This window comes from Salvelinus fontinalis, chromosome 25, assembly GCF_029448725.1.
Source record: "Salvelinus fontinalis isolate EN_2023a chromosome 25, ASM2944872v1, whole genome shotgun sequence".
In the NCBI taxonomy this organism is placed as follows: Eukaryota; Metazoa; Chordata; class Actinopteri; order Salmoniformes; family Salmonidae; genus Salvelinus; species Salvelinus fontinalis.
This window is the reverse complement of record NC_074689.1, coordinates 34,986,844-35,006,687: the sequence shown is the minus strand read 5'-3', so window position 1 is coordinate 35,006,687 and position 19,844 is coordinate 34,986,844. Positions and strand designations below refer to the sequence as shown.

The 19,844-nt window shown below is 48.6% G+C and overlaps 1 protein-coding gene across 1 annotated transcript in view; it reads left to right on the top strand.

Annotated features, from left to right (window-relative positions):
- The first annotated feature begins 5,015 nt into the window (after positions 1 to 5,015).
- Positions 5,016 to 19,844, top strand: part of LOC129823350 (neurobeachin-like) — a 402,752-nt gene continuing 387,923 nt past the window's right edge. Inside the window, exon 1 of the mRNA XM_055882274.1 lies at positions 5,016 to 5,586. Within this exon, the coding sequence (XP_055738249.1) occupies positions 5,308 to 5,586 (279 nt within the window). The 5' untranslated portion in view covers positions 5,016 to 5,307. The remainder of the gene's footprint in view (positions 5,587 to 19,844) is intronic.

Below are 19,844 nucleotides of genomic sequence, written 5' to 3'. Positions count from 1 at the left end.
TTAAATGGTGGTTAGACGGGCCAGGGAACACAGATGTTTTTTTTTTAATATCACTTCCGCGTTACATTTTCTCAGGTTTTTGCTTGCAGAATAAATATTGTTATTCTCACAGACAATATTTTGACAGTTTTGTAAACTTTGGAGTGTTTTCTATCCTAATCTGTAAATTATATGCATATTCTACGATCTGGGCCAGAGAAAATGTCCGTTTACGTTGGGTACGTTATTTAAAAAAAATCTGGCCCCTAGCGCTAAGAGGTTTTAATGACATCACAAAATAATAAACCATATGACAGGATTATTCTTTAGATCCCCACGGAATATTCTTAACATTCCTATCTTATGAATATTGTTCCAAAGTTCATTAGTTTGGTTGTTAGAGTTTTTGTCAACAAAGGTCTTCTGTAGACAAAGGGATTTCCTTCCCAATACTGCAGGGCAAGAAAAAAAAAGTTCTTTCTAAATTTACGACCCAGTTTTAAGATGTCAAGACTGGCACAGCACCCCTTCCCCTCTTCTGGGGGAGAGAGGTCTATCTATCTTCAAACATTTGCCTAGCTGATTGGTCTTTTGATCCACTGTCAGGAGAGTCATGACACACCTTAGGCCAGGAGTGTTTCCAACAAGACATCCCCCAGCTCTATAGCACAGATGAAAAGGGAAGCTATAATAATAATAATATTTTGTCATAGCTAACGAATAGGATCCAGAGTTATACATTACATTACATTTACATTTAAGTCATTTAGCAGACGCTCTTATCCAGAGCGACTTACAAATTGGTGCATTCACCTTATGACATCCAGTGGAACAGCCACTTTACAATAGTGCATCTAAATCTTTTAAGGGGGGGGGGGTCAGAAGGATTGCTTTATCCTATCCTAGGTATTCCTTAAAGAGGTGGGGTTTCAGGTGTCTCCGGAAGGTGGTGATCGACTCCGCTGTCCTGGCGTCGTGAGGGAGTTTGTTCAACCATTGGGGTGCCAGAGCAGCGAACAGTTTTGACTGGGCTGAGCGGGAACTGTACTTCCTCAGTGGTAGGGAGGCGAGCAGGCCAGAGATGGATGAACGCAGTGCCCTTGTTTGGGTGTAGGGCCTGATCAGAGCCTGAAGGTACTGAGGTGCCGTTCCCCTCACAGCTCCGTAGGCAAGAACCATGGTCTTGTAGCGGATGCGAGCTTCAACTGGAAGCCAGTGGAGAGAGCGGAGGAGCGGGGTGACGTGAGAGAACTTGGGAAGGTTGAACACCAGACGGGCTGCGGCGTTCTGGATGAGTTGTAGGGGTTTAATGGCACAGGCAGGGAGCCCAGCCAACAGCGAGTTGCAGTAATCCAGACGGGAGATGACAAGTGCCTGGATTAGGACCTGCGCCGCTTCCAGGTCATGAGATCAGGAAAAACTACAGGCCCCAGAGAAGACATACACTACTTGAAGTATGTGGACAAGCCTAAGGGACCTTGTCTGAACCATGAAAACAGCATCAGACCATTATTCCTCCTCCTCCAAACTTTACAGCTGACAATATGCGTTTGGGCAGGTAGCGTTCCCCTGGCATCAGCCAAATCTAGATTCACCTGACAGACTGCCAGATTGTGAAGTGTTGATTCATCACTCCATACAGCGTGTTTCCACTGCTCCAGAGCCCGAAGGCGGCGAGCTTTACACCACTCCAGCCGACGCTGGGCATTGCACATGGTGCGCTTAGGCTTGTGTGCGGCTGCTCGGCCATGGAAACCCATTTTATGAAGCTCCCAACAAACAGTTATTGTGCTGACGTTGCTTCCAGAGGCAGTTTGGAACTCGGTAGTGAGTGTTGCAACCGAGGACAGACCATTTTTATGCGCGTCAGCACTCTGCGGTCCCGCTTGTGTGGCCTACCACTTTGCAGCTGAGCCGTTGTTGCTCCTATACGTTTCCACTTCACAATAACACCACTTGCAGTTGACCGTGGCAGCTCTAGAAGTGCAAAAATTTGACGAACTGAGTTGTTGGAAAAGTGCCACGTTGAAAGTCACTGAGCTTTTCAGGAAGGCTATTCTACTGCCAATCTTTGTTTATGGAGATTTCATGGCTGTGTGGCCGAATCCACTAATTTGTCGGGGTGTCCACATACCCTTTGTATATTTATATAAAGTGCATTCATTTCGCCACATCACTTTTGATCGTCTGGAACCAACAGAAACACTTTTATTTTAACACTATCTTGGTGGGTCACATATACAGTACACACTAAGAAAGTGTTACATTTAACACTGTGGGTGTTACAATTATTATCTCAAATGTGCTGTGTGCATAGCTGAAATGTTCCACACACACAAACACAAATACAAACACTCACATACAGTGCATAGAACGTGTAGAGGGTTTCTGCTTGGGCGTTTGAGAGAAGATGAGATGGAGCAGGGGAATTGAAGGCTGGAGGATGGGAAGAGGATGGGAGGATGGGAGAGAGGGGAGGATGGGGGAGGATGGGAGAGGGGGGAGGATGGGGAGGATGGGGGAGGATGGGAGAGGATGGGAGAGGGGGGAGGAGGGGAGGATGGGGGAGGGGAGGATGGGAGGATGGGAGAGAGGGGAGGATGGGAGAGAGGGGAGAGAGGGGAGGATGGGGGAGGATGGGAGAGAGGGGAGGAGGGGAGGATGGGGGAGGGGAGGATGGGAGGATGGGAGAGAGGGGAGGAGGGGAGGATGGGAGAGGATGGGAGAGAGGGGAGGAGGGGAGGATGGGAGAGAGGGGAGGATGGGAGAGAGGGGAGAGAGGGGAGAATGGGGGAGGATGGGAGAGAGGGGAGGAGGGGAGGATGGGAGAGGATGGGAGAGAGGGGAGGATAGGAGAGGATGGGAGAGAGGGGAGGATGGGAGGATGGGAGAGGATCGGAAAGAGGGGAGGATGGGAGAGGATGGGAGAGAGGGGAGGATGGGAGGATGGGAGAGGATGGGAGAGAGGGGAGGATGGGAGAGAGGGGAGAGAGGGGAGAATGGGGGAGGATGGGAGAGAGGGGAGGAGGGGAGGATGGGAGAGAGGGGAGGATGGGAGAGAGGGGAGGATGGGAGAGGATGGGAAAGAGGGGAGGATGGGAGAGGATGGGAGAGAGGGGAGGATGGGAGAGAGGGAAAGAAGGAAGAATTCAGTATGTAGGGGGAGGGGAGCTGAAAGTGAAGGATATGAGAGTACAGGATGAGAGAAGATGAGAGGAGAGGAGGAGATGAGGTGCGGAGAAGAAGATGATGGGCGGAGGAAAAAATTAGAGGAGAGGAGGAGAAGATGAGAGGAGAGGAGGAGAAGACGAGGGATGGAGGAGATGAGAGAAGAGGATGAGGAGAGGAGGAGAAGATGAGAGGAGAGGAGAAGAATATGAGAGGAGAGGAGGAGAAGATGAGAGGAGAGGATGAGGAGACGAGAGGAGAGGAGGATAAGATGAGAGGAGAGGAGGAGAAGACGAGGGATGGAGGAGAAGATGAGAGGAGAGGAGGAGAAGACGAGGGATGGAGGATGTAAGGAAAAAGGGAAGGAGGAGAGTACGACAGTCAGACAGTTTGTAAATAAATAAACAGGTTCTGTCTGGGATTCAGAGACCACACACACACACACACACACACTCTACATCCGCTGAACTCTATTTAAACTACACAAGTGCTGCTCACAAAATATAATATAACACACAGTCTGGGTGAGTGTCTGTCCTGATGTGTATGCCTCGTTCTTGTTTTATTGTGTGTGTGTGTGTGTGTGTGTGTGTGTGTGTGTGTGTGTGTGTGTGTGTGTGTGTGTGTGCGTGTGTGTGTGTGTGCGTGCGTGCGTGCGTGCGTGCGTGCGTGCGTGCGTGTGTGTGTGCGTGTGTAACCCAAGGTTATTATAGTTTTGTATTTTTATATTATTACTGAACAAAAATATAAACGCAACATTCAACAATTTCAAAAGATGTTACTGAGTTACAGTTGCTATGAGGAAATCAGTCAATTGAAATGAATTCATTAGGTCCTAATCTATGGCTTTCACATGACTGGGAATATACAGATATGCAGCGTGACACATCTCCTTCACATAGAGTAGATCAGGCTGTTGATTGTGGCCTGTGGAACGTTGTCTCAATCCTCTTTAATGGCTGTTTGAAGTTGCTGGATATTGGCAGGAACACGCTGTCGTAGAAGTCGATCCAGAGCATCCCAAACATGCTCATTGGGTGACATGCAGTGGTGGAAAAAGTACCCAATTGTCATACTTTAGTTAAAGTAAAGATAACTTAATAGAAAATGACAAGTAAAAGTTAGTCAGCCAGTAAAATACTACTTGAGTAAAAGTCTTAAAGTATTTGGTTTTAAATATACTTAAGTATCAAAAGTAAATGTACTTGCTAAAATATACTTTTACTTACGTAAATGTGATATCAGTTTTCCATTTTTATTAAACATTTTTTGGTAGCCTTCCCCAGATCTGTGCCTCGACACAATCCTGTCTCGGAGCTCTAAGGGGCAATTCCTTCAACCTCATGGCTTGGTTTTTGCTCTGACATGCATTGTGAACTATGGGATCTTATATAGACAGGTTTGTGTCGTTCCAAATCATGTCCAATCAATTGAATTTACCACAGGTGGACTCCAATCTAGTTGTAGAAACATCTCAAGGATGATCAAAGGAAACAGGATGCACCTGAGCTCAATTTCGAGTCTCATTGCAAAGGGTCTGAATACTTATGTAAATAAGGTATTTATTTTTAATTTTTAATTTCTTTTGCAAAAATAGCTAAAAACCTGTTTTCACTTTGTCATTATGGGCTATTGTGTGTAGATTGATAAGGGGGAAAATTATATCAATTATAGAATAAAGCTGTAAGTGTAACGTAACAAAATGTGTAAAAAGGGAAGGGGTCTGAATACTTTCCGAAAGCACCGTCTCTTCTACATGATTGCATGAGCGCAGCCTGCTGAGCTCTCCAGTGCGCAGGCGTGGCAAGCGCGCCAATACGCAGCCAGGGGGCGTCAACATGGCGTCATGACGACGACCACCACTCACTGCAGCTTCCCAGAGAGAGAGACAGAGAGAGACAGAGAGGGTACCGTTCTGCCGAGCATAGAGATAACGCGTGTTTTATTTATGCATTCCTTCGCACCATCGAAGAAGAGGAGAGGATAAATGATCGTTTCTTTTGTAATTTCATACTCCTCATACTCCACAGTCCCCCCCCTTTCCCCATATTTTACTATATATTTGTTTTAGCAGCGGAACGACAGAGAGTTGTGGTCTAGAGCAGGTGTGAGAAAGAGAGAGAGACCTCAGCGGCCGCATCTCCCGTCTCTAAAGGGGAAATGTCGAGCGAGACGCCGGCTACTGCACCTCCACTATCAGAGCCAGACCGAGCCGCTCAACCCCCGGTCCCCGGCCAGCCGCAGGTCGTCACGGGCGCTGGTTCGGCTCCCATCGGGGACAGGATGGTCTCTGGAACCGGTTCCATGGTGCTCCAGACCGGGGTGATCAACCCCGCCGTGCCAATCAGGAATATTCAAATGAAATTCGCGGTGCTCGTGGGTCTTATTCAGGTTGGAGAGGTTACCAATCGGGACATCGTCGAAACGGTTCTCAACCTGGTAAGTAGAAACCGGTATAGTCGAAGTTAAGCGTCGCCGCTGTAGCTTATCCATTCGTCTTCTAGGCTAGCATCGGGAGATAGAATCCCTGCACGTTGCTATGCTGCGGTCGCCCTACGCCGCTGTGTGTAGCAACAGTAGAAACTCATGTTTTGTTCATCTATGTAGTGGGCTAAGGCTTGGCAAGATAATGTCTGATCAGTGGAAGGATTAGTGTCGTTTTTCAATCATGCAGTGGAGATAATGAGGGACTGGATTATCATTAACGCTGTAGAGAGGTAGATCGAGGGAGGGGAGGGGGGGGGGGGGGGGCGACGACTGTGATTTGTAAAGGCTTGAAGCTAAACCAAGGCATGTGATGTGTGACCCCTCGCTACAGAGCAGTGGCTTGTAGTTATCCAGGGGTTATTGACAGTATGGCCCGTCTCTCTCTGTGTGAAGGCTATTTATTTATGGATGTGGCGACACTCGGGAAATATGTGGCCGGAAATAACTTTAGTGGAGATGGTGTGTGTACGTCCAAATACAATTTCAGCTGAGCCCGAGTGAAAACATTAACTTGACCCCGTTGACAAGCCAATGAAACATTATACAAAATTGATACATCATGTGCAAGTGTGTCTGTTACACACAAACGCCGAATCGTTACATTGTTTCTGCACACTACTCGGCACACAACCGAGGACAACCCTAACATTTTATATTGGATTGGTTGGTAACCATTCTCTGTGCAGGCTGCTACTTCTGTTGTCGGCTACGGGATTGAACAAAGGCCCGAGTAGCATTGTGCTCTGTGCATTGTTTTCGCCACATGTAGCCTAAAACTAGCCAATGAGTGACCCAGGAAAGAATGAGCCGATAAGCTATAGTTTTGTTTTGAACAGGATATTTAGCTTATTATAAGCCCAATATGGTGTCTACTACTTATGCATGTTTCATTTACTATAGGCGTCATTTCAATTCAATAGGCTAGGTGCACCTGCTTCTTCGTGAATGGGGTAACCTGTGCTAAGCTAGCGGAAATGCCATTCCCTACCTTTCATATAGTTATGTTTGAATATCACCTAGCGAGGCTCTGGAAAAGAGGGGAGATTTTAAACGCGGCTGGGACTTAACGAAAGGGGATTTCTGTTTTTGCAAACAAATGTGTTTTAATGCACATCTCAGATGCACTAATGCCCTATAGCCTAGACAAGGGGTATCTGGACTGTGTGTGTGAGGGGATGACAAGGGGTATCTGGACTGTGTGTGTGAGGGGATGACAAGGGGTATCTGGACTGTGTGTGTGAGGGGATGACAAGGGGTATCTGGACTGTATGTGTGTGTGAGGGGATGACAAGGGGTATCTGGACTGTGTGTGTGAGGGGATGACAAGGGGTATCTGGACTGTGTTTTCATCACATTATGCAAGAATCCCTTTAGTCTATAGGCTACACTTGAAAACATACTGTGTTGTTAGGTTGACCCTGCTGCTGGGTTGTTAGGTTGACCCTGCTGCTGGGTTGTTAGGTTGACCCTGCTGCTGGGTTGTTAGGTTGACCCTGCTGCTGGGTTGTCTGGTTGACCCTGCTGCTGGGTTGTCTGGTTGACCCTGCTGCTGGGTTGTTAGGTTGACCCTGCTGCTGGGTTGTTAGGTTGACCCTGCTGCTGGGTTGTTAGGTTGACCCTGCTGCTGGGTTGTTAGGTTGACCCTGCTGCTGGGTTGTTAGGTTGACCCTGCTGCTGGGTTGTTAGGTTGACCCTGCTGCTGGGTTGTTAGGTTGACCCTGCTGCTGGGTTGTTAGGTTGACCCTGCTGCAGGGTTGTTAGGGTGACCCTGCTGCTGGGTTGTTAGGTTGACCCTGCTGCTGGGTTGTTAGGTTGACCCTGCTGCTGGGTTGTGTGGTTGACCCTGCTGCTGGGTTGTTAGGTTGACCCTGCTGCTGGGTTGTTAGGTTGACCCTGCTGCTGGGTTGTTAGGTTGACCCTGCTGCTGGGTTGTTAGGTTGACCCTGCTGCTGGGTTGTTAGGTTGACCCTGCTGCTGGGTTGTTAGGTTGACCCTGCTGCTGGGTTGTTAGGTTGACCCTGCTGCTGGGTTGTTAGGTTGACCCTGCTGCTGGGTTGTTAGGTTGACCCTGCTGCTGGGTTGTCTGGTTGACCCTGCTGCTGGGTTGTTAGGTTGACCATGCTGCTGGGTTGTTAGGTTGACCCTGCTGCTGGGTTGTTAGGTTGACCCTGCTGCTGGGTTGTTAGGTTGACCCTGCTGCTGGGTTGTTAGGTTGACCCTGCTGCTGGGTTGTCTGGTTGACCCTGCTGCTGGGTTGTTAGGTTGACCCTGCTGCTGGGTTGTTAGGTTGACCCTGCTGCTGGGTTGTTAGGTTGACCCTGCTGCTGGGTTGTTAGGTTGACCCTGCTGCTGGGTTGTCTGGTTGACCCTGCTGCTGGGTTGTCTGGTTGACCCTGCTGCTGGGTTGTTAGGTTGACCCTGCTGCTGGGTTGTTAGGTTGACCCTGCTGCTGGGTTGTTAGGTTGACCCTGCTGCTGGGTTGTCTGGTTGACCCTGCTGCTGGGTTGTCTGGTTGACCCTGCTGCTGGGTTGTTAGGTTGACCCTGCTGCTGGGTTGTTAGGTTGACCCTGCTGCTGGGTTGTTAGGTTGACCCTGCTGCTGGGTTGTTAGGTTGACCCTGCTGCTGGGTTGTTAGGTTGACCCTGCTGCTGGGTTGTTAGGTTGACCCTGCTGCCGGGTTGTTAGGTTGACCCTGCTGCCGGGTTGTTAGGTTGACCCTGCTGCTGGGTTGTGTGGTTGACCCTGCTGCTGGGTTGTGTGGTTGACCCTGCTGCTGGGTTGTGTGGTTGACCCTGCTGCTGGGTTGTGTGGTTGACCCTGCTGCTGGGTTGTGTGGTTGACCCTGCTGCTGGGTTGTTAGGTTGACCCTGCTGCTGGGTTGTGTGGTTGACCCTGCTGCTGGGTTGTTAGGTTGACCCTGCTGCTGGGTTGTCTGGTTGACCCTGCTGCTGGGTTGTTAGGTTGACCCTGCTGCTGGGTTGTTAGGTTGACCCTGCTGCTGGGTTGTTAGGTTGACCCTGCTGCTGGGTTGTTAGGTTGACCCTGCTGCTGGGTTGTTAGGTTGACCCTGCTGCTGGGTTGTTAGGTTGACCCTGCTGCTGGGTTGTTAGGTTGACCCTGCTGCTGGGTTGTGTGGTTGACCCTGCTGCTGGGTTGTTAGGTTGACCCTGCTGCTGGGTTGTTAGGTTGACCCTGCTGCTGGGTTGTTAGGTTGACCCTGCTGCTGGGTTGTTAGGTTGACCCTGCTGCTGGGTTGTTAGGTTGACCCTGCTGCTGGGTTGTTAGGTTGACCCTGCTGCTGGGTTGTTAGGTTGACCCTGCTGCTGGGTTGTGTGGTTGACCCTGCTGCTGGGTTGTGTGGTTGACCCTGCTGCTGGGTTGTGTGGTTGACCCTGCTGCTGGGTTGTGTGGTTGACCCTGCTGCTGGGTTGTGTGGTTGACCCTGCTGCTGGGTTGTTAGGTTGACCCTGCTGCTGGGTTGTGTGGTTGACCCTGCTGCTGGGTTGTGTGGTTGACCCTGCTGCTGGGTTGTTAGGTTGACCCTGCTGCTGGGTTGTTAGGTTGACCCTGCTGCTGGGTTGTTAGGTTGACCCTGCTGCTGGGTTGTTAGGTTGACCCTGCTGCTGGGTTGTTAGGTTGACCCTGCTGCTGGGTTGTCAGGTTGACCCTGCTGCTGGGTTGTCTGGTTGACCCTGCTGCTGGGTTGTCTGGTTGACCCTGCTGCTGGGTTGTCTGGTTGACCCTGCTGCTGGGTTGTTAGGTTGACCCTGCTGCTGGGTTGTTAGGTTGACCCTGCTGCTGGGTTGTGTGGTTGACCCTGCTGCTGGGTTGTGTGGTTGACCCTGCTGCTGGGTTGTGTGGTTGACCCTGCTGCTGGGTTGTTAGGTTGACCCTGCTGCTGGGTTGTTAGGTTGACCCTGCTGCTGGGTTGTTAGGTTGACCCTGCTGCTGGGTTGTTAGGTTGACCCTGCTGCTGGGTTGTTAGGTTGACCCTGCTGCTGGGTTGTTAGGTTAACCCTGCTGCTGGGTTGTTAGGTTGACCCTGCTGCTGGGTTGTTAGGTTGACCCTGCTGCTGGGTTGTTAGGTTGACCCTGCTGCTGGGTTGTTAGGTTGACCCTGCTGCTGGGTTGTTAGGTTGACCCTGCTGCTGGGTTGTTAGGTTGACCCTGCTGCTGGGCTGTTAGGTTGACCCTGCTGCTGGGTTGTTAATGCTGGTTTATTGATGCTGGTTTATTAATGCTGGTTTATTGATGCTGGTTTATTAATGCTGGGTGATCGGTTATTGATGCTGGGTTATTGATGCTGGGTTATTGATTCTGGGTTATTGATGCTGGGTTATTGATGCTGGGTTATTGATGCTGGGTTATTGATGCTGGGTTATTGGTGCTGGGTTATTAATGCTGGTTTATTGATGCTGGTTTATTGATGCTGGTTTATTGATGCTGGTTTATTAATGCTGGGTGATCGGTTATTGATGCTGGGTTATTGATTCTGGGTTATTGATGCTGGGTTATTGATGCTGGTTTATTAATGCTGGTTTATTGATGCTGGTTTATTAATGCTGGTTTATTAATGCTGGGTGATCTGTTATTGATGCTGGGTTATTGATGCTGGGTTATTGATGCTGGGTTATTGATGCTGGGTTATTGATGCTGGGTTATTGGTGCTGGGTTATTGGTGCTGGGTTATTGATGCTGGGTTATTGATGCTGGGTGCTGGGTTATTGATGCTGGGTTATTGATGCTGGGTTATTGATGCTGGGTTATTGGTGCTGGGTTATTGGTGCTGGGTTATTGGTGCTGGGTTATTGATGCTGGGTTATTGATGCTGGGTTATTGATGCTGGGTGCTGGGTTATTGGTGCTGGGTTATTGGTGCTGGGTTATTGGTGCTGGGTTATTGGTGCTGGGTTATTGGTGCTTGGTTATTGGTGCTGGGTGCTGGGTTATTGATGCTGGGTTATTGATGCTGGGTTATTGGTGCTGGGTGCTGGGTTATTGATGCTGGGTTATTGGTGCTGGGTTATTGATGCTGGGTTATTGGTGCTGGGTGCTGGGTTATTGATGCTGGGTTATTGATGCTGGGTTATTGGTGCTGGGTGCTGGGTTATTGATGCTGGGTTATTGATGCTGGGTTATTGGTGCTTGGTTATTGGTGCTGGGTGCTGGGTTATTGATGCTGGGTTATTGGTGCTGGGTTATTGGTGCTGGGTGCTGGGTTATTGATGCTGGGTTATTGGTGCTGGGTGCTGGGTTATTGATGCTGGGTTACTGATGCTGGGTTATTGATGCTGGGTTATTGATGCTGGTTTATTGATGCTGGTTTATTGATGCTGGGTGCTGGGTTATTGATGCTGGGTGCTGGGTTATTAATGCTGGGTGCTGGGTTATTAATGCTGGGTTATTGATGCTGGGTTATTGATTCTGGGTTATTGATGCTGGTTTATTGATGCTGGTTTATTGATGCTGGTTTATTGATGCTGGGTTATTAATGCTGGGTGCTGGGTTATAGAGATATGACCCATTGCGTCAGATCAGAAGACTGGAGGCGTGGCTTAGTTAATCTATTCCGTTGTAATGTTATCACATGTTAAAGTTGGACTCTGACACTGTTGTAGCTACAATGAGGCACCAGTGTACGAGTTCCTCAAGAGACTACACACATCCCAATGTTGTGATGAATACATCGAGGCATTGTATCTCAATGTTGGGATATATGTTAGTAATACTTTTCAGAATTTAAATAAGAATATGTGAAGTGCTGTTAAATTGTGATCTGTTTCTGAAAGGGTCCTAAATAGGCCGATATCTCTCAACCACGTGGTTTTATATTGAATAGGCTAAAATGATAGAATGATAAGGCAAATTAGGCTAAATGCTTGTGATGAAGTGGATCAGAATCGTATTGGATCAGAATCTTATTGGATCAGAATCGTATTGCTAATTGCCAGGTCCATTTTGGCGAATAGCGTAAATCTACCCCTGGCTGTGGGGTAATTTGGGTGTCAGGGCCTGAAGCTGAATCTGGGTTTTTCGTATTCAACGTCTCGGTGAACGGTGAAGTTTTAATCTCATGTTATGGTTTCCCGATAGGGCGCAGCACTCTAAGGCACTGCATCTCAGTGCTAGAGGTGTCACTACAGACCCTGGTTCGATTCCAGGCTGTATCACAATCAGCCGTAATTGAGAGTCCCAAAGGGCGGTGCACAATTGGCCCAGCGTCGTCCGGGATAGGGTTTGGCCCGGGGGGGTAGGCAGTTATTGTAAATAAGAATTTGTTCTGACTTGCCTAGTTAAATAAAGGTTAAATACAATTCCATTCTTAAGCTAATTGGCTCCATCCTTGGGATGATGCTGCACGCACATTTCTTTTTACAGTTTACCATCGCCTGTAACGGAACAGAGGAGAGGAGGGAAGATGGAGGGGGAGAGATGGTAGTCTGGTCTCGCAGGCAAGAAGGCGGACAGCGCCATGCATTTAAAAGCATGTGGGAGAGGAGGTGTGGAGGGACGAGAGAGAAAGAGAGAGCGAGGGGGGTTGATGCTGCAGTGGCTATGTGACCTGAAATCAGACAGAGAGGCAGGCAGAGAGGCAGGCAGGCAGAGAGGCGGGCAGGCAGAGAGGCGGGCAGGCAGAGAGGCGGGCAGGCAGAGAGGCGGGCAGGCAGAGAGGCGGGCAGGCAGAGAGGCGGGCAGGCAGAGAGGCGGGCAGGCAGAGAGGCGGGCAGACAGAGAGGCGGGCAGGCAGAGAGGCGGGCAGGCAGAGAGGCGGGCAGGCAGAGAGGCGGGCAGGCAGAGAGGCGGGCAGGCAGAGAGGCGGGCAGGCAGAGAGGCGGGCAGACAGAGAGGCGGGCAGGCAGAGAGGCGGGCAGGCAGAGAGGCGGGCAGGCAGAGAGGCGGGCAGGCAGAGAGGCGGGCAGGCAGAGAGGCGGGCAGGCAGAGAGGCGGGCAGGCAGAGAGGCGGGCAGGCAGAGAGGCGGGCAGACAGAGAGGCGGGCAGACAGAGAGGCGGGCAGACAGAGAGGCGGGCAGGGCAGAGAGGCAGGCAGACAGAGAGGCAGACAGAGAGGTAGAGAGGCAGACAGAGAGGCAAGCGGGCAGGGCAAAATGGATGGATGGGCCAGGAGCTAGCTAGAACATACACAGGTCAAAGTAAAGGTAAAGCACTCATCTAGCATCAGCTTCCATCGTACTCACCTCAAACACTAATTCATTCTTTAGACTGGAGACAAGAAACACTGACCTGAGATGAGTTTCTTGGGGCAATTTCAGAGCAGAGAGAGACGAAGAGAGAGAATACGTGACCACTGTGACTGACCCAAACTTAAGGAAAGCTTTGACTATGTACAGACTCAGTGAGCATAGCCTTGTTATTGAGAAAGGCCGCCGTAGGCAGACATGGCTCTCAAGAGAAGACAGGCTATGTGCTCACTGCCCACAAAATGAGGTGGAAACTGAGCTGCACTTCCTAACCTCCTGGCCAATGTATGACCATATTAGAGACACATATTTCCCTCAGATTACACAGATCCACAAAGAATTCGAAAACAAATCCAATTTTGATAAACTCCCATATCTACTGGGTGAAATACCACAGTGTAACATCACAGCAGCAAGATTTGTGACTTGTTGCCACAAGAAAAGGGCAACCAGTGAAGAACAAACACCATTGTAAATACAACCCATATTTATGCTTATTTATTTTCCCTTTTGTACATTAACTATTTGTTCATCGTTACAACACTGTATATAGACATAATATGACAATGGTAATGTCTTTATTCTTTTGAAACTTCTATGTTAAATGTTTACTGTTAATATACAAAAGTGAAATGAACAATAAAAATGATCTACCTCACTTGCTTTGGTAATGTTAACATATGTTTTCCATGACAACAAAGCCCCTTTTGAGAGACACAGATCATATAAATAATCATAACAATTCTTAAAAATGTTATTTTTATTTTTGTTCTCTGTAATCTAGCCACCTAGCAAATTTATGAAGTAGTCTTTAGCTAGCCCAGATAGGTCCCCAATCTCCCATCCTCATAACTAGGTACCAAGGAGCCATTTTCAGGATATCAGATAGTGTCTAAATATCTTAGCATGCCTTCTGGAAAGGTTGGTCGACTTTTTAAAAGACCAAGCAATAACTAAATGTACTGAATAACGACTCTCACATTCCTTTCCATCTTTCACCTGATTTTAGCAGAGATGCAGAGAAGAATAGGTATTTTATTATATAAAAAAAGAACAATCAGTCAGGAAAATGACAGACGGATCAAGAGGTATGGCTTAGATATGTAGAAAAATAGACATGTTTTTTTTTTTTAACATAGAATTAAGCACAATGATTATGCCCCCTCGGTTTTTTTGAGAGAGAGCGAGAGAGCAGTGTGTTTGCCATGACAATGAAACATTTTGAAAGCTTTTTAAATTGATAGAGAAAGAGAGCGCGTAGACACCAACCAGCTTATTGGAATGAACCTTAGTGCTTCAGGCATTTTCTCCAGTCTCGTCTAGTCTCCTCGGCGGTCAGGAGTGTCTGGAATAATATAGCCTTAATTAAAGGAGCTGACAGCCAGGGATCGTCTGTGGTGTTTTGTTGGCCCAACACGGTCCTCTGCGGCTGGGATAGCTGATCCATTATTCAGCCTGGTCGTTCCGTGGAGACCGCAGCGAGACATTCAGCACACCACGGTGGTATTGATGAGGGATGGAGGGAGGGAGGGATGGGTGGAGGGAGGGAGGGATGGGGGGAGGGAGGGAGAGATGGATGGATGGAAAGGGGGAGGGAGGGATGGATGGAAAGAGGGAGGGAGGGATGGATGGACAGAGGGGGGGAGGGATGGATGGACAGAGGGAGGGAGGGATGGATGGAAAGAGGGAGGGATGGATGGAAAGAGGGAGGGATGGAAAGAGGGAGGGATGGATGGAAGGAGGGATGGATGGATGGATGGATGGATGGAAAGAGGGAGGGATGGATGGAAAGAGGGAGGGATGGATGGAAAGAGGGAGGGAGGGATGGATGGACAGAGGGGGGGAGGGATAGATGGAAAGAGGGAGGGATGGATGGAAAGAGGGAGGGAGGGATGGATGGACAGAGGGAGGGAGGGATGGATGGACAGAGGGAGGGAGGGATAGATGGAAAGAGGGAGGGATGGATGGAAAGAGGGAGGGATAGATGGAAAGAGGGAGGGATGGATGGAAAGAGGGAGGGAGGGATGGATGGACAGAGGGGGGGAGGGATAGATGGAAAGAGGGAGGGATGGATGGAAAGAGGGAGGGAGGGATGGATGGACAGAGGGAGGGAGGGATGGATGGACAGAGGGAGGGAGGGATAGATGGAAAGAGGGAGGGATGGATGGAAAGAGGGAGGGAGGGATGGAAGGAGGGATGGATGGACAGAGGGAGGGATGGATGGAAAGAGGGGGGGAGGGATAGATGGAAAGAGGGAGGGATGGATGGAAAGAGGGAGGGAGGGATGGATGGACAGAGGGAGGGAGGGATAGATGGAAAGAGGGAGGGATGGATGGAAAGAGGGAGGGAGGGATGGATGGACAGAGGGAGGGAGGGATAGATGGAAAGAGGGAGGGATGGATGGAAAGGGGGAGGGATGGATGGATGGAAAGAGGGAGGGATGGATGGAAAGAGGGAGGGATAGATGGAAAGAGGGAGGGATGGATGGAAAGAGGGAGGGATGGATGGATGGAAAGAGGGAGGGAGGGATGGATGGATGGAAAGGGGGAGGGATGGATGGATGGAAAGAGGGAGGGATGGATGGAAAGGGGGAGGGATGGATGGATGGAAAGAGGGAGGGATGGATGGATGGAAAGAGGGAGGGATGGATGGAAAGGGGGAGGGATGGATGGATGGAAAGAGGGAGGGATGGATGGATGGAAAGAGGGAGGGATGGATGGAAAGGGGGAGGGATGGATGGAAAGAGGGAGGGATGGATGGAAAGAGGGATGGAGGGAGGGAGAGATAGATATATTAATTTTTACATTTTTATTTCACCTTTATTTAACCAGGTAGGCTAGTTGAGAACAAGTTCTCGTTTGCAACTGCGACCTGGCCAAGATAAAGCATAGCAATTCCACACAAACAACAACACAGAGTTACACATAAACAAACATACAGTCAATAATACAGTAGAAAAATAAGTCTATATACAATGTGAGCAAATGAGGTGAGATAAGGGAGGTAAAGGCAATAAAAGGCCATGGTGGCAAAGTAAATACAATATAGCAAGTAAAACACTGGAATGGTAGATTTGCAGTGGAAGAATGTGCAAAGTAGAAATAGAAATAATGGGGTGCAAAGAAGCTAAATAAATACAGTAGGGGAAGAGGGAGTTGTTTGGGCTAAATTATAGATGGGCTATGTACAGGTGCAGTAATCTGTGAGCTGCTCTGACAGCTGGTGCTTAAAGCTAGTGAGGGAGATAAGTGTTTCCAGCTTCAGAGATTTTTGCAGTTCGTTTCAGTCATTGGCAGCAGAGAACTGGAAGGAAAGACGACCAAAGGAGGAATTGGCTTTGGGGGTGACCAGTGAAATATACCTGCTGGAGCGGGTGCTACGAGTGGGTGCTGCTATGGTGACCAGATAGCTGAGATAAGGCGGGGGTTTACCTAGCAGAGACTTATAGATGACCTGGAGCCAGTGGGTTTGGTGACGAATATGAAGCGAGGGCCAACCAAAGAGAGCGTACAGGTCGCAATGGTGGGTAGGTTATGGGGCTTTGGTGACAAAATGGATGGCACTGTGATAGACTGCATCCAGTTTGCTGAGTAGAGTGTTGGAGGCTATTTTATAGATGACATCACCGAAGTCGAGGATCGGTAGGATGGTCAGTTTTACGAGGGTATGTTTGGCAGCATGAGGGAAGGATGCTTTGTTGCGATATAAGAAGCCGATTCTAGATTTAATTTTGGATTGAAGATGCTTAATGTGAGTCTGGAAGGAGAGTTTACAGTCTAAGCAGACACCTAGGTATTTGTAGTTGTCCACGTAAAGTCAGACCTGCCCGCCCGTCCAGCATCACTACTCTCCTCTAGTGATCGGTTGAAGAGCATGCATTTAGTTTTACTTGCGTTTAAGAGCAGTTGGAGGCCACGGAAGGAGAGTTGTATGCCATTGAAACTCGTCTGGAGGTTAGTTAACACAGTGTCCAAAGAGGGGCCAGAAGTATACAGAATGGTGTCGTCTGCGTAGAGGTGGATCAGAAAATCACCAGCAGCAAGAGCGACATCATTGATATATACAGAGAAGAGAGTCGGCCCGAGAATTGAACCCTGTGGCACCCCCATAGAGACTGCCAGAGGTCCGGACAACAGGCCCTCCCATTTGATACACTGAACTCTATCAGAGAAGTAGTTGTTAAACCAGGCGAGGCAGTCATTTGAGAAACCAAGGCTGTCGAGTCTGCCAATAAGAATGTTGTGATTGACAGAGTCGAAAGCCTTAGCCAGGTCGATGAATACGGCTGCACAGTAATGTCTCTTATCTATGGCGGTTATGATATCGTTTAGGACCTTGAGCGTGGCTGAGGTGCACCCATGACCAGCTCGGAAACCAGATTGCATAGCGGAGAAGGTACAGTGGGATTTGAAATGGTCGGTAATCTGTTTGTTGACTTGACTTTCGAAGACCTTAGAAAGGCAGGGTAGGATAGATATAGGTCTGTAGCAGTTTGGGTCTAGAGTGTCACCCCCTTTGAAGAGGGGGATGACCGCGGCAGCTTTACAATCTTTGGGAATCTCAGATGGTACGAAAGAGAGGTTGAACAGGCTAGTAATAGGGGTTGCAACAATTTTGGCAGATAATTTAGAAAGAGAGGGTCCAGATTGTCTAGCCCGGCTGATTTGTAGGGGTCCAGATTTTGCAGCTCTTTCAGAACATCAGCTATCTGGATTTGGGTGAAGGAGAAATGGTGGGGGCTTTGGCGGGTTGCTGTGGAGGGTGCCGGGCAGTTGACCGGGGTAGGGGTAGGGGTAGCCAGGTGGAAAGCATGGCCAGCCGTAGAGAAATGTTTATTGAAATTCTCAATTATAGTGGATTTATCAGTGGTAACAGTGTTTCCTAGCCTCAGTGCAGTGGACAGCTGGGAGGAGGTGCTCTTTTTCGCCATGGTCTTTACAGTGTCCTATATATGGAGGGTTGGATGGAGGGTTGGATGGGAGGGATGTATAGAAGTATATATGTATGGATTGATGGATGGAGGGATAGATGGATAGATATAGGGAGGGACTGAGGAGGGATGGAGGAAGGAAAGTGATGAATAGGCCAGTCAATCTATTGTCTAAAGAGGGTTGATGGATATATAGATATATAGAGGAAGGAAAGTGACTGGCCTATTCATCAATCTATTGTCTAAAGAGGGGTGATGGATGTATAGATATATAGAGGAAGGAAAGTGACTGGCCTATTCATCAATCTATTGTCTAAAGAGGGGTGATGGATGTATAGATATATAGAGGAAGGAAAGTGACTGGCCTATTCATCAATCTATTGTCTAAAGAGGGTTGATGGATATATAGATATATAGAGGAAGGAAAGTGACTGGCCTATTCATCAATCTATTGTCTAAAGAGGGGTGATGGATATATAGATATATAGAGGAAGGAAAGTGACTGGCCTATTCATCAATCTATTGTCTAAAGAGGGTTGATGGATATATAGATATATAGAGGAAGGAAAGTGACTGGCCTATTCATCAATCTATTGTCTAAAGAGGGGTGATGGATGTATATATATATATAGAGGAAGGAAAGTGACTGGCCTATTCATCAATCTATTGTCTAAAGAGGGGTGAGGGATGTATAGATATATATAGGAAGGAAAGTGATGAATAGGCTAGTCAATCTATTGTCTAAAGAGGGTTGATGGATGTATAGATATATAGAGGAAGGAAAGTGACTGGCCTATTCATCAATCTATTGTCTAAAGAGGGGTGATGTTGTTTTAAGCATAGAAATACAGCCGATAGAATAGTCTCTATGAGTTACAGCCTATAGATTAGTCTCTATGGATACAGCCGATAGAATAATCTCTATGAGTTACAGCCTATAGATTAGTCTCTATGAGTTACAGCCTATAGAATAGTCTCTATGAGTTACAGCCTATAGAATAGTCTCTATGAGTTACAGCCGATTGAATAGTCCCTATGAGTTACAGCCGATAGAATAGTCTCTATGAGTTACAGCCGATAGAATAGTCTCTATGGATACAGCCGATAGAATAATCTCTATGGATACAGCCGATAGAATAATCTCTATGGATACAGCCTATAGAATAATCTCTATGGATACAGCCGATAGAATAGTCTCTATGGATACAGCCGATAGAATAGTCTCTATGAGTTACAGCCTATAGATTAGTCTCTATGAGTTACAGCCTATAGAATAGTCTCTATGAATACAGCCTATAGATTAGTCTCTATGAGTTACAGCCTATAGAATAGTCTCTATGGATTAGCTGATCTCTACTAAGTTTAGCTGATCTCTACTAAGGGTTAGGTCTCCACAGTGCACCCAGGGGCCAGAGCAGAGTGTAGATTTATACAGGGGAGGGACAGGGGCCAGAGCAGAGTGTAGATTTAGACAGGGGAGGGACAGGGGCCAGAGCAGAGTGTAGATTTATACAGGGGAGGGACAGGGGCCAGAGCAGAGTGTAGATCTAGACAGGGGAGGGACAGGGGCCAGAGCAGAGTGTAGATTTAGACAGGGGAGGGACAGGGGCCAGAGCAGAGTGTAGATTTAGACAGGGGAGGGACAGGGGCCAGAGCAGAGTGTAGATCTAGACAGGGGAGGGACAGGGGCCAGAGCAGAGTGTAGATCTAGACAGGGGAGGGACAGGGGCCAGAGCAGAGTGTAGATTTATACAGGGGAGGGACAGGGGCCAGAGCAGAGTGTAGATTTAGACAGGGGAGGGACAGGGGCCAGAGCAGAGTGTAGATTTAGACAGGGGAGGGACAGGGGCCAGAGCAGAGTGTAGATTTAGACAGGGGAGGGACAGGGGCCAGAGCAGAGTGTAGATCTAGACAGGGGAGGGACAGGGGCCAGAGCAGAGTGTAGATTTATACAGGGGAGGGACAGGGGCCAGAGCAGAGTGTAGATTTAGACAGGGGAGGGACAGTGGCCAGAGCAGAGTGTAGATTTAGACAGGGGAGGGACAGGGGCCAGAGCAGAGTGTAGATTTAGACAGGGGAG